Source organism: Miscanthus floridulus, chromosome 1, assembly GCF_019320115.1.
Source record: "Miscanthus floridulus cultivar M001 chromosome 1, ASM1932011v1, whole genome shotgun sequence".
In the NCBI taxonomy this organism is placed as follows: Eukaryota; Viridiplantae; Streptophyta; class Magnoliopsida; order Poales; family Poaceae; genus Miscanthus; species Miscanthus floridulus.
In genome coordinates, this window is record NC_089580.1 from 200,741,339 (window position 1) to 200,753,461 (window position 12,123).

At 44.8% G+C, this 12,123-nt stretch overlaps 1 protein-coding gene across 1 annotated transcript; it reads left to right on the top strand.

The window, feature by feature from the left end:
* The first annotated feature begins 3,147 nt into the window (after window positions 1–3,147).
* On the top strand, window positions 3,148–8,964 carry LOC136509181 (uncharacterized). The gene is made up of 10 exons (XM_066504011.1): window positions 3,148–3,440; window positions 3,701–3,852; window positions 3,956–4,126; window positions 4,501–4,662; window positions 4,871–5,100; window positions 5,226–5,311; window positions 5,409–5,584; window positions 5,680–5,856; window positions 8,094–8,252; window positions 8,379–8,964. Exons 1-10 carry the CDS (start codon window positions 3,251–3,253, stop codon window positions 8,544–8,546), a joined length of 1,671 nt encoding a protein of 556 aa, XP_066360108.1. The 5' UTR covers window positions 3,148–3,250; the 3' UTR covers window positions 8,547–8,964.
* The last annotated feature ends 3,159 nt before the right edge of the window (window positions 8,965–12,123 follow it).

The window sequence follows — 12,123 nt, forward strand, 5'->3', positions numbered from 1 at the left end:
ATTCAACGGACACTCCAAATGGTTATCGAACACTCCGCTATTCTCACTCAAAGGCTATTCAGGGCTGTTCGTAGCTAAACTCTAGGCTTTGTGGACACTCATCACATTGACGGACACTCCGCCTTTCTAGCAACAGAACCTATGTTCTTAGGAAATCTCACTTTTAAGCTTAGATCTTTGGAGCTATGCATCTTGCATGTGCATGGCACTCCTATGATGGCTTAGGTACCTCACTACGCTCAACTAGGCTAGATCACAAGCTAGTTTCACTAAGTGTGGCTTAAGGCTTTAGAGATCAAACCCAAAACTCATACAAAAGAGAAAAACCTTGAGATTGAGATGGATACCCTTAGCTCATGACATTGTGAGCTTCCATAGATGCAAGGTGAAGATCCAATCCCTCCATTCTCAAGCTTGCAAGCCTTCTATCCACCATCCTCTCTTGCATCAATCCAAAAGAAATAACTCAAGGGGAATCCACAATTGGGAGCTATTCAATGGGGCTCACCATGACCAAGCTGAAGATGTTGATGGGGGATCCTTAGGGAGGAGCTTGTGTTGCTCTTCTTCTTCTCTTCCTTTTCCCAACTCTTTCTCTCTCTAGTTCTAGGGTTCTTCCATGGGGTGAGAGTTAGAGAGAGAGATGAGGCATGTGAATGAATGGATGACTGAGAGGGTGAGAGACAGCTAAGGAAATATCCCAACTCGTGCTGACATGTGGGTCCACCCCTATAAGTCATAAATATCTCATTTCCACTTATGTAGTTCTGACTCAATGCCTGGCGGATGATCCGATGGACTCGTGGATTGGCCGGTGGTTTTTGTCTTTATTGAGATGGCTAAGTCTTGGAGTGTTGAGTGTTAGTGGCCAACATATAGTGTTCACTTATACCCTTGAAGTACCGTTGAGGTTGATAAGGTCATTAAGGTGGTTGCTAATCTCCATAAAGGTTATTCTCCCTTGTCAGGTGAGAGCCTGACTCAACTGCTCCACAGGTTTAGCTGACTCTAATCGCAAATAACATATCTTGGATTATGTAAGGTTTCATGAATTGATTGTCTTCAGCTCTTCAAATTAACTACCTAGGTTGTAGTAAGTTCTGGGTCGATACACAACCGATCCATCAAGCCAAGCCTCATCTTGATATTCTCCACCTTAGTCACATGACTCCATATCATGTGTCATATGCAATGAGCTCCTTCATCACATATTTACCTGTGGACTAATTTTCTGTATATCTCACCTAAGCACATATTAGTCCACCTAGGTTGTCACTCAATTACTAAAACCAAATAAAGACCTTTCACCAGGGCTCATACAGTGAGAGTCCTAAACTAGCTTGGCTTGCAAGCGACACTATCTTGGGTCGTACACTCTGGCGTGGCCATCATCATGGCCATGGTGTGGCGTGGCCTACAGTGCCAGCCATGGCGGCACTGTTGGCACGTAGTTGGTTCGTCATCAACCCAGAGCTTCATGGTCGTCGTCATCGTCTTCTAGCCTTCTGGGGGCACCATGTAGGAGTTTGGTGGCAACCCCCGATCTCGTCGGATGCCTTGCGGCGGCTATAACCACTATCCCTTGTGTTGGGGTCGTGGCTCTCGCTGGCCTGTCTTTCATCATGTCTCCCATCCCGTATGGGTGGAGATGTACGCATGTCCTGTCGAGTCGTACGTGGGCGGTGGTTCCCCATACCGGCCATTACCACATCAGGCGGTATTGTCTTTTCCCTGCATCATGGCAGAGATGGCGTCTGACCAGACCGAGGTGACCGTTGTCCCCTCGGTCCTTGTGAGATCAGTACGGCATACTGTCCTGTGTTAGAGCTATCACGCTTGGCGGGACTTGGTCCCTTCCCGTTGCCCTCGAGGTCGTGGCCGAGGGGTCATAGGCTTGTCTTGGTGTGTGGCTAAGGCTTGTGGAGAGGTCGTGGTAGGCCTTGTTGGTAGCCTTCGCCCTGGGCTTCTCGGTGTAATTGGGCCTTAATCGATCGGGCTTATACCGACTGCCGTATTTGGCTTGTCGACTAATCCATGCCTTGAGATACCCGGTGTATCATGACAATGACAAGCCGGAGTCCTAGCAAACAGGCTAAGCGCATTTCCAAGAACCTTTCTAAATCTCTCTCTCTCTAAATCGTGATTTGGAGAGTCATGCATAAAAATCATTTTCTATATTTTTTCATTCTCCGACAACTTTTCTATTTCTCGTGCGCATTCTAGAGAGTCATTCCCATATTTAATTTTTGGCTAATGAGAAATCCAAAATAGAAGATGGCTATATTTGGATGATCACTTGGAGGATAGTTTTTTACCAAAATATCTATTTTAACATTTATTAGGAAGGACATAGAGAGGTTGTTGGGCCTGCCTTTCTTCGCCAGGCTGCGTGAACCCATAGGCCCAACTAGCAGCGAAGTGATCTCGTCCGTTCGCGCATCCGACGGCCGATGTCGCTCCCCCCTCGATGAAAACCAAAGAGACTTTTTCCTGTGTGCCATTATAAAAGATTGTAATTCCTTGCGTATCTCTGAAAAAATTCAGCGGTCTTCAGCGCCATTACTCTAACTTTTTCGTATCCTCCATACCACTTCCGTCAGTTTGGACTCTAACGCCGTCAAACTGCAGGTGTGAAAAGACAAAAATGCCCTTAAGTTCAAATATGTTATTAATTTTTTTGAGCATCTTAACGACTTCAAATGAAAAACTCAAAACTAGAAAGTTGTAGATCTCGTCGAGATCTATAATTTTCATATAAAAATTATTTTTATTTAATTCCGTAAAAAAATTGATTTGATATAATTAATATATCTTAGAAAAATCATATTATTTTTTGTGGAATTAAATGAAAAAATTATATAAAAATTATAGATCTTGACGAGATCTATAATTTTCTAGTTTTGAGTTTTTTCATTTGAAGTTGTTAAGATGCTCAAAAAAAAATTAATAACATATTTAAACTTTAGGACATTTTCATTTTTTCACATCTATAGTTTGACGCTGTTAAAGCCTAAACTAACGGAAGTGATATAGAAGACACGAAAAAGTTAAATTTTTTTAGATACACATAGGACATAGGGGATTACGATATTTTATAATGGTACCTGAAAAGTCTCAAAACCAAACCTGCCTCCGGCCGAACTCAAATCCCTCCCACTCCGTCCTTTCGTTCCTCTACACGGTTAGGAAACCTAGATCAGATCGGCCTCTTCTTTGCGGGAGGCGCCGCAAGTTTTCGCGGGGCGCAATCATGGAGCTCCACGGCTTCCCTTCAGCGGGACGTTCCGACGACCTCGCGAAGAAGCTGGCCGAGGCAGGGTTCAGCGAAGAGCAGTTAGAAAGAGAGTATTTTGCCCGTCTCATCGAAGAGATGGAGGAGGAGCGGGAGTACGGTATAATCACAAAAGAGATGCCTAGGCCAACAATTGTCAAGCACCATGGTAAATTTTAGCATCCATAGCTTGTTATCATTCCTTTTTTCCCCTTATTACTGAAGGGAACCTACTTGCTCTCTGCGTGCTGGTGTGTAGATTTCTTCATGCTCCCCGCATTTTCTGTTATATATACGTTGCCTTGCCCTTTTGCCCTGTCGCTGTTATACAAACATGAATAAGAGCATGCCACCACCATATCCTTGCGGATGATGATTTCTTATCGACTCTTCTTTAACTGTGTGTTTTTTATTTACTTGTTTCCAAAGATATGTTGGAGAAAATATGGGGATGGGACAAACTGCTACCAAAGGGATTTTCCGTGTCGTGGTCTGACTATAGCACATACCTTAAAGAGTATCACCATCACAATGTGCATGCAGTTACTAAGGATAGCAGCGTAGCTGCTCTTGCTGAGACTGTAAGTAAACCGTTGTTTTTGGTAACTTAATTTTTTTAGGAACGATCGATTATTTTTTAGGATCGAGCGATTGACTGACTGTCTCATGGTTTCAATCAAGCAGTGTCTCAACAATGAGGAGCAACTTGTATCTGAGTTGAAGATCCAGGTGAAACCTGAAGAGGAGAGGCTCTTGCAGATGAGGAAATCAAGCATTCTGAGTTGCCTGATCCACAAGCGTGCATGTTCAGTGATCCACACAGCAGGTTCTGATGTTTGTGGTGCCGCTTTGTTGGTATGTTCCTCACCCCTGTAACACACCAAACATTTTTCTTGTATATATATGTGTACCCTGTGGGAGTAGGGAGTAGCTGCAAGGTGGTCAATCTGTCCCGGTTATTCAATTTTTATTGTTTCATTCTTTATCTATGGGGGTATCTTGGACTGGCAATCGAACACTATCCTACTTGGTGCTTACACCTTAGTAAAATAGCTGAAATATCTGGTTACATTATAGAAATGTAGACCAACCTAGGAGGAAATCGGTGGCTTCCTTTTTGTAAAGGATAATTTAGCACCCAAATTCGCCTTGAAGAGTGGGATGGTATATGGATTATTTTGCTTGTCTTTTTTATGATCATTGTACTTATGCAAAACTATGGTTTCAAGTGTATTGCCAAGGAGGCTGACCTGATGTGTGAGTTGCTGAGGCGCGGTGCTCATCCCGTTCATGATTACTTAATCGAGCAGAGCAGAACGATGCGCATGTGTGCCTTGAGCCTTATGAACTGCACTTCGGACAATTCTGTTTCTGCCTCTGCTGTTATGTTGGTACGTGCCTGCCTTAAAAACCCACTTAATATTATCATCCATCCAATTGTCAAACCGATGATCCCACATGAACTATATGGGCCATTTGTCAAACTTTATAATATCTTCCATCCATTCTTGCGCCTTTCGAATTGTACTTTGCACAATTTTGTCTTTACTACTACCTTATCGGCACAAACTGTATACTGACGGGTGGCTTCAATTTAAGGGTATGGCAAAGGAAGCCGAAATGTTGTGTATGTGGATGCGTAAAAATAACAAGCTTGTTGATTTCTATGATGATCCTGTACCTGATGAGATTGGGGACAGCCCCGTAGTCCGGTACAAAACTTTGGATTTTGTGGTTGACATACTAGAGAAGTCTTCAGCTGCTGGTAGAAGTGGTCCTGGTGGTGATGGGGATGGCGTTGCTGCTGATGGAGCAGCAAACACCACAGGGTATGGATGGTCCATTTGTTTTTTCTTCCTTCTTGATGCAGTTGTATGTGGTCTAAGATAATTAGATTGTTACTTCTTGATGGGAAGCACTGTGAAATTATGCCATTTCATTGTATTATCACCAGGGGTAGCGTTTCAGATGTATTGAATTCTCAGTATAAGAAACCGATTAGTGGTGGTGAGAAGAGTAATAAGAGGGAGAGGAAAGAAGGTAATAAAGAAGATAATCACTAAAGTTATAGTTGCTATGAGCTTTCATATTCCCCTTGCAATACATTTCATATGTTATGTTGTTTTTGTGTTTTCAGAAGATCTTTTGGATAGAATATGGGGTTGGGAAGGGTTGGTACCACTTCACAGTGACATTAAGTGGTATGACGACTGTAGCAGCCATCTGGAGGAGTATTACAAACGTAATGCTTATGACTTCATTGCTCCTGCCTGCCAAAATCAACAAATCACCAGCTCTGCTATTTGCAAATCTGTAAGTAACCCTCTTGCATCTTTACTAAACCACCGATTATCTAATTGAAACTGTTTGCATAACATATTTCAACTCACAACGTTTTCAATTATTAGTGTCTCAAGATCGAGGAGGAACTCCTGTCCATGTGGAAGACGAGTCCAGTGTGGTGTACCCTGGATGATGCCATTGCAGTCAGCACTGTCATTGAGAGTACCCTGATCAAGGAGCGTGCACTTTCAATCGGCAGCACAGGGGTTGAGTTGTCTGTTCCTTCTACCATTGCTTTTCTGGTATGTGTGCCTACCTTGCCTGAACAAACCAAACAAAACATGTTTTTTTGTATTGCACCACTGTAATTTGTGCTGGATGTTTACTATTCCTTTCTGAATCCTAGTGGCTGAATTTATGCTGCTGTTAAGAAAAAAATAGCTAAAATGAGGGGATGGGGAATTGAAATTCTGCTTGGAGGCAAGGAAAAATGAAAAACCTTTGTCTCTGTCCTGTTATCATTGTGATATGCTACTCATTGTCACAAATTAAGGGTAATCATTCTCTCTTTCATGTAATCTTGATCTTGAAATACTACCTGGACGATGTTTGAATTTGGACAACAACAACAACAACAACAACAAAGCCTTTAAGTCCCAAACAAGTTGGGGTAGGCTAGAGTTGAAACCCAACAGAAGCAATCAAGGTTCAGGCACATAAATAGCTGTCTTCCAAGCACTCCTATCTAAGGCTAAGTCTTTGGATATATTCCATCCTTTCAAGTCTCCTTTTATTGCCTCTACCCAAGTCAACTTCGGTCTTCCTCTGCCTCTCTTCACGTTACTATCCTGACTTAGGATTCCACTACGCACCGGTGCATCTGGAGGTCTCCGTTGCACATGTCCAAACCATCTCAACCGGTGTTGGACAAGCTTTTCTTCAATTGGCGCTACCCCTAATCTCTCACGTATATCATCGTTCCGAACTCGATCCCTTCTTGTATGACCGCAAATCCAACGCAACATACGCATTTCCGCGACACTTAGCTGTTGAATATGTCGTCTTTTCGTAGGCCAACATTCTGCACCATACAACATAGCAGGTCTAATCGCCGTCCTATAAAACTTGCCTTTTAGCTTCTGTGGCACCCTTTTGTCACATAGGACCCCAGACGCTTGCCGCCACTTCATCCACCCTGCTTTGATTCTATGGCTAACATCTTCATCAATATCCCCGTCCCTCTGTAGCATTGATCCTAAATATCGAAAGGTATCCTTCCTAGGCACTACTTGACCTTCCAAACTAACATCTTCCTCCTCTCGAGTAGTAGTGCCGAAGTCACATCTCATATACTCAGTTTTAGTTCTACTAAGTCTAAAACCTTTGGACTCCAAAGTCTCCCGCCATAACTCCAGTTTCTGATTCACTCCTGTCCGGCTTTCATCAACTAGCACTACATCGTCCGCGAAAAGCATACACCAAGGGATGTCCCCTTGTATGTCCCTTGTGACCTCATCCATCACTAAAGCAAACAAATAAGGGCTCAAAGCTGACCCTTGATGTAGTCCTATCCTAATCGGGAAGTCATCCGTGTCTCCATCACTTGTTCGAACTCTAGTCACAACATTGTTGTACATGTCCTTAATGAGCCCGACGTACTTCGTTGGGACTTTATGTTTGTCCAACGCCCACCACATAACATTCCTTGGTATTTTATCATAAGCCTTCTCCAAGTCAATAAAAACCATGTGTAGGTCCTTCTTCTTCTCCCTATACCGCTCCATAACTTGTCTTATTAAGAAAATGGCTTCCATGGTTGACCTTCCATGTTTGAATTTGGACAACTGGTGCAAATTTTGATAACCAGCTGTAAGAATTAATAGCATGTTTCAAGGTTTCCAGTCTTGGTTCCACTCTTGCTTTAGGCCAGTCTCAGTGGAGAGTTTCATTGTGTTGTTTCCAAGATTGCCATGTCATATAGAATGAACTGAAACTTGATGCAACACCCACTCTCAATGCAAAGTTTCATTCCATGGTTTCATAGACATTTAATTCTAAGACTCATAGAGAGTTGGTAATCGAGGCAAGAGAGTTTCATCCCCATGAAACTCATTTCTTCACTCATTGCCATGTCATAAAAAATGCATATGTGGCAGACTATTAAATGCAAATAAAACTCATGAAACTCCCACTGAGACTGGTCTATTGTAGTTGAAATCCTTGCCTATCTCACTCATTGGATGTCCAAACAACGTTGAGTGTTTCCCTAGAAGGCTTGAACTTTGAGCATTTGTTACTACTTTTAATTATGGCAAGGATATATATTATATTGACTCGTGTGTAGGATTTATTGCACAACATTCAAGTATGGCCTTATGGACCCTAGTCTTAAATGTTACTCTCCTAGCTTGGACTAGTCCTATCCAACCCAGTAGCACATGTACTTCAGTAAAGCAGTAGTTCTTTGGGTACAATTATGTGGTATTTTCTTTGATTCTTCCTATGGTTTTTTTGACTAATGCTTAGCATTGGTTTCTAGTGTATTACCATGGAGGCTGACCTGATGTGTGAGCTATTGAAGCAAGGTGCTGAGCATTACTACGACATCATCCAGCTGAGCAGTGTGATCCGCATGTGCGCCTTGGGCCTTGTGGACCTCACAGGAAATCAATCTATGGTCTCTGCTGCTGCAATGATGGTTAGTGCCTACCTGCCTCCTGTCAATATGTGCTGAACTTTAACTAAGTATCGATCCATTTCTTTTCTGTAAATTACCTGCTCATATTGGCACTGGTTGCAAACTGATGGTTGTATTCAATTCAAGGCTATGGCAAGTGAGGCCAAAAATATGTGTGATTGGATGAAGAGAGAGAACCAGCTTGTTACCAAGTCCTTGTCTGAGTCTCATGAGCTGAAGAGAGGCAGCTTGATCCGGGGAAAAGCCTTGGATGTTATGACCAGCATATTTCTTTCATGCCATAGGTGCACATAATTGTATGTCTTTCTGGTCCGGCGAATTACTCACCATAGCTGTGACTAGTGCATGATGTTTTTGTTTTCAGCATTTTATTTGTGGACATTTGTTAATGTATTTGTACAGGTTAACATACTAGTCATGCTTGGCACTATGTTGTCTGCTATGTAAGAACCAAGAAACATTTGAGTTTCTTGTCTCCTCACTTGAACAATCAGGGCAATGGCGAGATATGGATGTAAGCATATGTTTTTTATTTTATTTTATTTTTTTCCCACTTGGCGCTGTCTTGTTTGCTAACCCGGATTTTAGTAGTAGTTGGCATCCCCTATGAGTTGTAAGCCAGACCATTCTGTTTTTGGTCTTCTCCAGATTGTGGCCAGTAGGAATTTGCCTATGATTTTTCAAACTGATATGTCGATATAGAAAGATGACCAGTAAAATTACAATTACATTATGAATGCATTTTCCTATTGTTCCTGGCAATTGCGATCTTATCATGATTGGCTTGACCCTCGTATCATGATTGACTAAGCGAGGATTGGACCCAAGGAATCGGTTTCTTTTGTCTGGAACACTTATATGGTCATAGTTTGATTTAATATTTATTGTATGCCTCAGAGATCTTCTTTCGGCTACTGGGTTATGCACATTGACAGTAGTGTTCACTCTTATATATCATGGCACTATATATTACGCTAGGGCGTGTTTGGCTCCTGCCAGAGCCGCTGCCGCAACGTGTGGCCGCACCTCGAATTTGGTGGACAGAACGCTGCCCAACAATTGGAGAGTTGGGGCGCGCGTTTCGAACTACAGTATGCGGCGCATGCCAAACCTACGGCGGTGTGCGGTGTGCGGTGTGATTGTTTGGTTCACGCAGCGCGACAAACTTGTGGCGCGGTGACCTGCAGCGCGGTTTGGAAGCGATCCAAACGTGCCCTTACTAGATATGGAGATGGGCCCTGGTTTTGTAGAAGTGTCGAGAAACTGCTGTGAATCTCAAGTTCCCCGTCGTGCTCGTGCCGCTGCACAGCAACTGGATGGCGCGGCCCTGCGCCTTTTAAAGCTCGCCAGACGGCCGGCGATGTTGATGGCGCGGCGGCCGGTGATGAGCTCGACTGCTTGAGCAGCACAGCATCCTTGCCACGGTCCTGGTAACGGCCGGCGAGTCAGCGCCCATCGGCTCCGCCATCACGCCCCTCGCCGAGACCGAGGAGCAGTCAAACCGCAGCGACGCACACAATGTTTTTTCAGTACCTTCTTCTTAGGAAGAAGATGACGCTATTTACTAAAATGCCACTGGGTTTTTTTATTTTTTATTTTTTATGAGTGCTTTTTTAGAAAACTGTTGGAGAAACCGATCTTGGGTGCTTTCAATATTGTTCTAGGATTTGGAAAAGCCAATGATTTTAGGAAGATTTTTTTAGATACTAAGGTCACGTACAACGGACGTGCTAGCCGTCGTCTCCGGATGGCAATTATGTATAAATCCCTCTTTTGCTACAGTAATAAGGAGAGAGCAACGCCGTCGCGTTGAGAGACGACGGCGAGCGTTCGTGCTCCCAAGCGAACTCGACGGCTGGTTTCGCGTTGCACGAAGCCGTCGTCTTGAGCTGACGCCGCGCGGATCCGACTGCGCACGCACGCACGAGGGGGAAAAATCGTGCCAAAAATCCACTGACGTCATCTTCTCCGTGCCTCTGTCCTCACCGGCGCGCCACGCGGGCGGTGCCGGCACCCAATTCATCACGACACGCTCAGACCAGGGTCAGCAACAAAATTCGATGTCAAAAAAAGGTGCAATCAATCAAAGGCCGCACCTTGGTGTTGTGCGAGGCGCGCAGTCGCAGTGAACCGGCGAGGTCGGCGGCGCCGCGCAACACGGCGCCTATGGTTGCGGGGTCGACGACGACGGAGAAGTTCCGCGCCATGAGCCCAACCTCGGACGGGCCCTAGGGGATCCCTCCTCCCCCAGCGCCATGGCTAATGCGGAGGCGGAGCTTGGCGACGCCGTCGAGGACACGGCAGGAGAGGCGGTGGGAGAAGAGCTGCCGTTCGCTGTCGAACTCTGAGGTCACGCGGACGGGCGGGCGCCGGTGCAGGAGCGCGGGCTTTGTCTCCGGCTCCGCTTGGGGTGGGGCGGGGGAAAGGGGCACCGGGGCGGGCAGGGCGGCGCCTTCTTCGTCCATGGTAGGAGGAGGGCAGGCGCCGCCATGCGATGCGGCGAGATGGGTAAGAGAAGATAGGTGGCGAGAAGAGCAAGAAGTGAAGAAGACATGTGGTGTCCGTTCCAACAACCTCAACCAGCCAATGATATGAATGATAGAAATGATAGAATAGAATAGAAGATATGGTAGAAGAGAATTTTGAAGATCTCTCGGTTTTTAAAAAAAAATGCAATTCTCCGATACGTTATCCATCCTATAAGCACCGCATTTGCACCATGATCGCTTCACCTACTTTTCCGCCAACGAATAGTATTTTTCTCTCACAACAAATCAACATAAGCATCAACATAAGCCAAATTTTGCCTCGTTTTATTTGGGAGTGTATGTTGTTTGACAGAATTTTTTTGCTTCGGTCCTCAACTTAATTAGCCTCAATGATCGTCAAAGTAAGCTTCCTCACTTCCTCTTGCTTTTAAGGCCCTGTTTGGATTCATGGGGCTAAAGTTTAGCCTATCCCTTTTAGTCACCTTTTAACCCTCATGGATCCAAACAGGAGGGCTAAAAGTGGAGGCTAAACTTTAACCCGTCTCTTTTTCATTAGTCCCTCCAAGGTGGGCTAAAGAGGGCTAAAGGTGGTCCCTTCATGGCAAAAGATGCATATTACCCCTACCCAATCACTTTTGGTCCTATGCATGAGTATTAATTAGGGGCAAATGGGTTATGGTAGGGCACATGGCTAATCTTTAGCCCTTGAATCCAAACAGTCACATGGGCTAAACTTTAGCCTTTTCATTCTAAGGGCTAATCTTTAGCCTTGAGCTAAATATTAGCCTCATGGGTTCAAACAGGGCCTAAGAGTTGTTACCATCTTATCAACATTACAAGGGTGTTTGGGTTGATAGTCCAGGCTTGAGGTATTTGGAAGTCTGGTTAGGGCCGGTAGGTAGACTCTACTAGCGTACTGATAGTCCTTGGCGAGGCTTAGCAGAAATGTAGGTGATGAGCCGACGGCCGTTTCCCAAAGCTAGCATGCATAAGCCATTGGTGGCCTCCGCGAAGGAATCATGTCATCTTCCCACCACCGTCAACACCGCACCACTGCTTGCCTCTTGTTGTAGGGTAAGGTTGTTGTTACATTATCTCACTCCTATTGTTGACATGGTCAACAACATTATCCATGCTCTTATCACCGTGTCCTTGAGTAGCTCCCTCCCCCTCCTCTTCCCTCTCCGTTCTTGAGTGACTACACCTCTCACCGATGTGTCCTTAACGTTGTCATCTATGCAGGAGGGAGAAGACATGCCGAGGACACCTGGAAACCATCGAGTCTGAACGGCCGGACCCAATCATCGCACCGAACAGAGAGCGGGAGCACAGGGAGCACGTGCGGCGAGAGCTGAGTGCGGGAGTATTTCCGATGCAGTAGC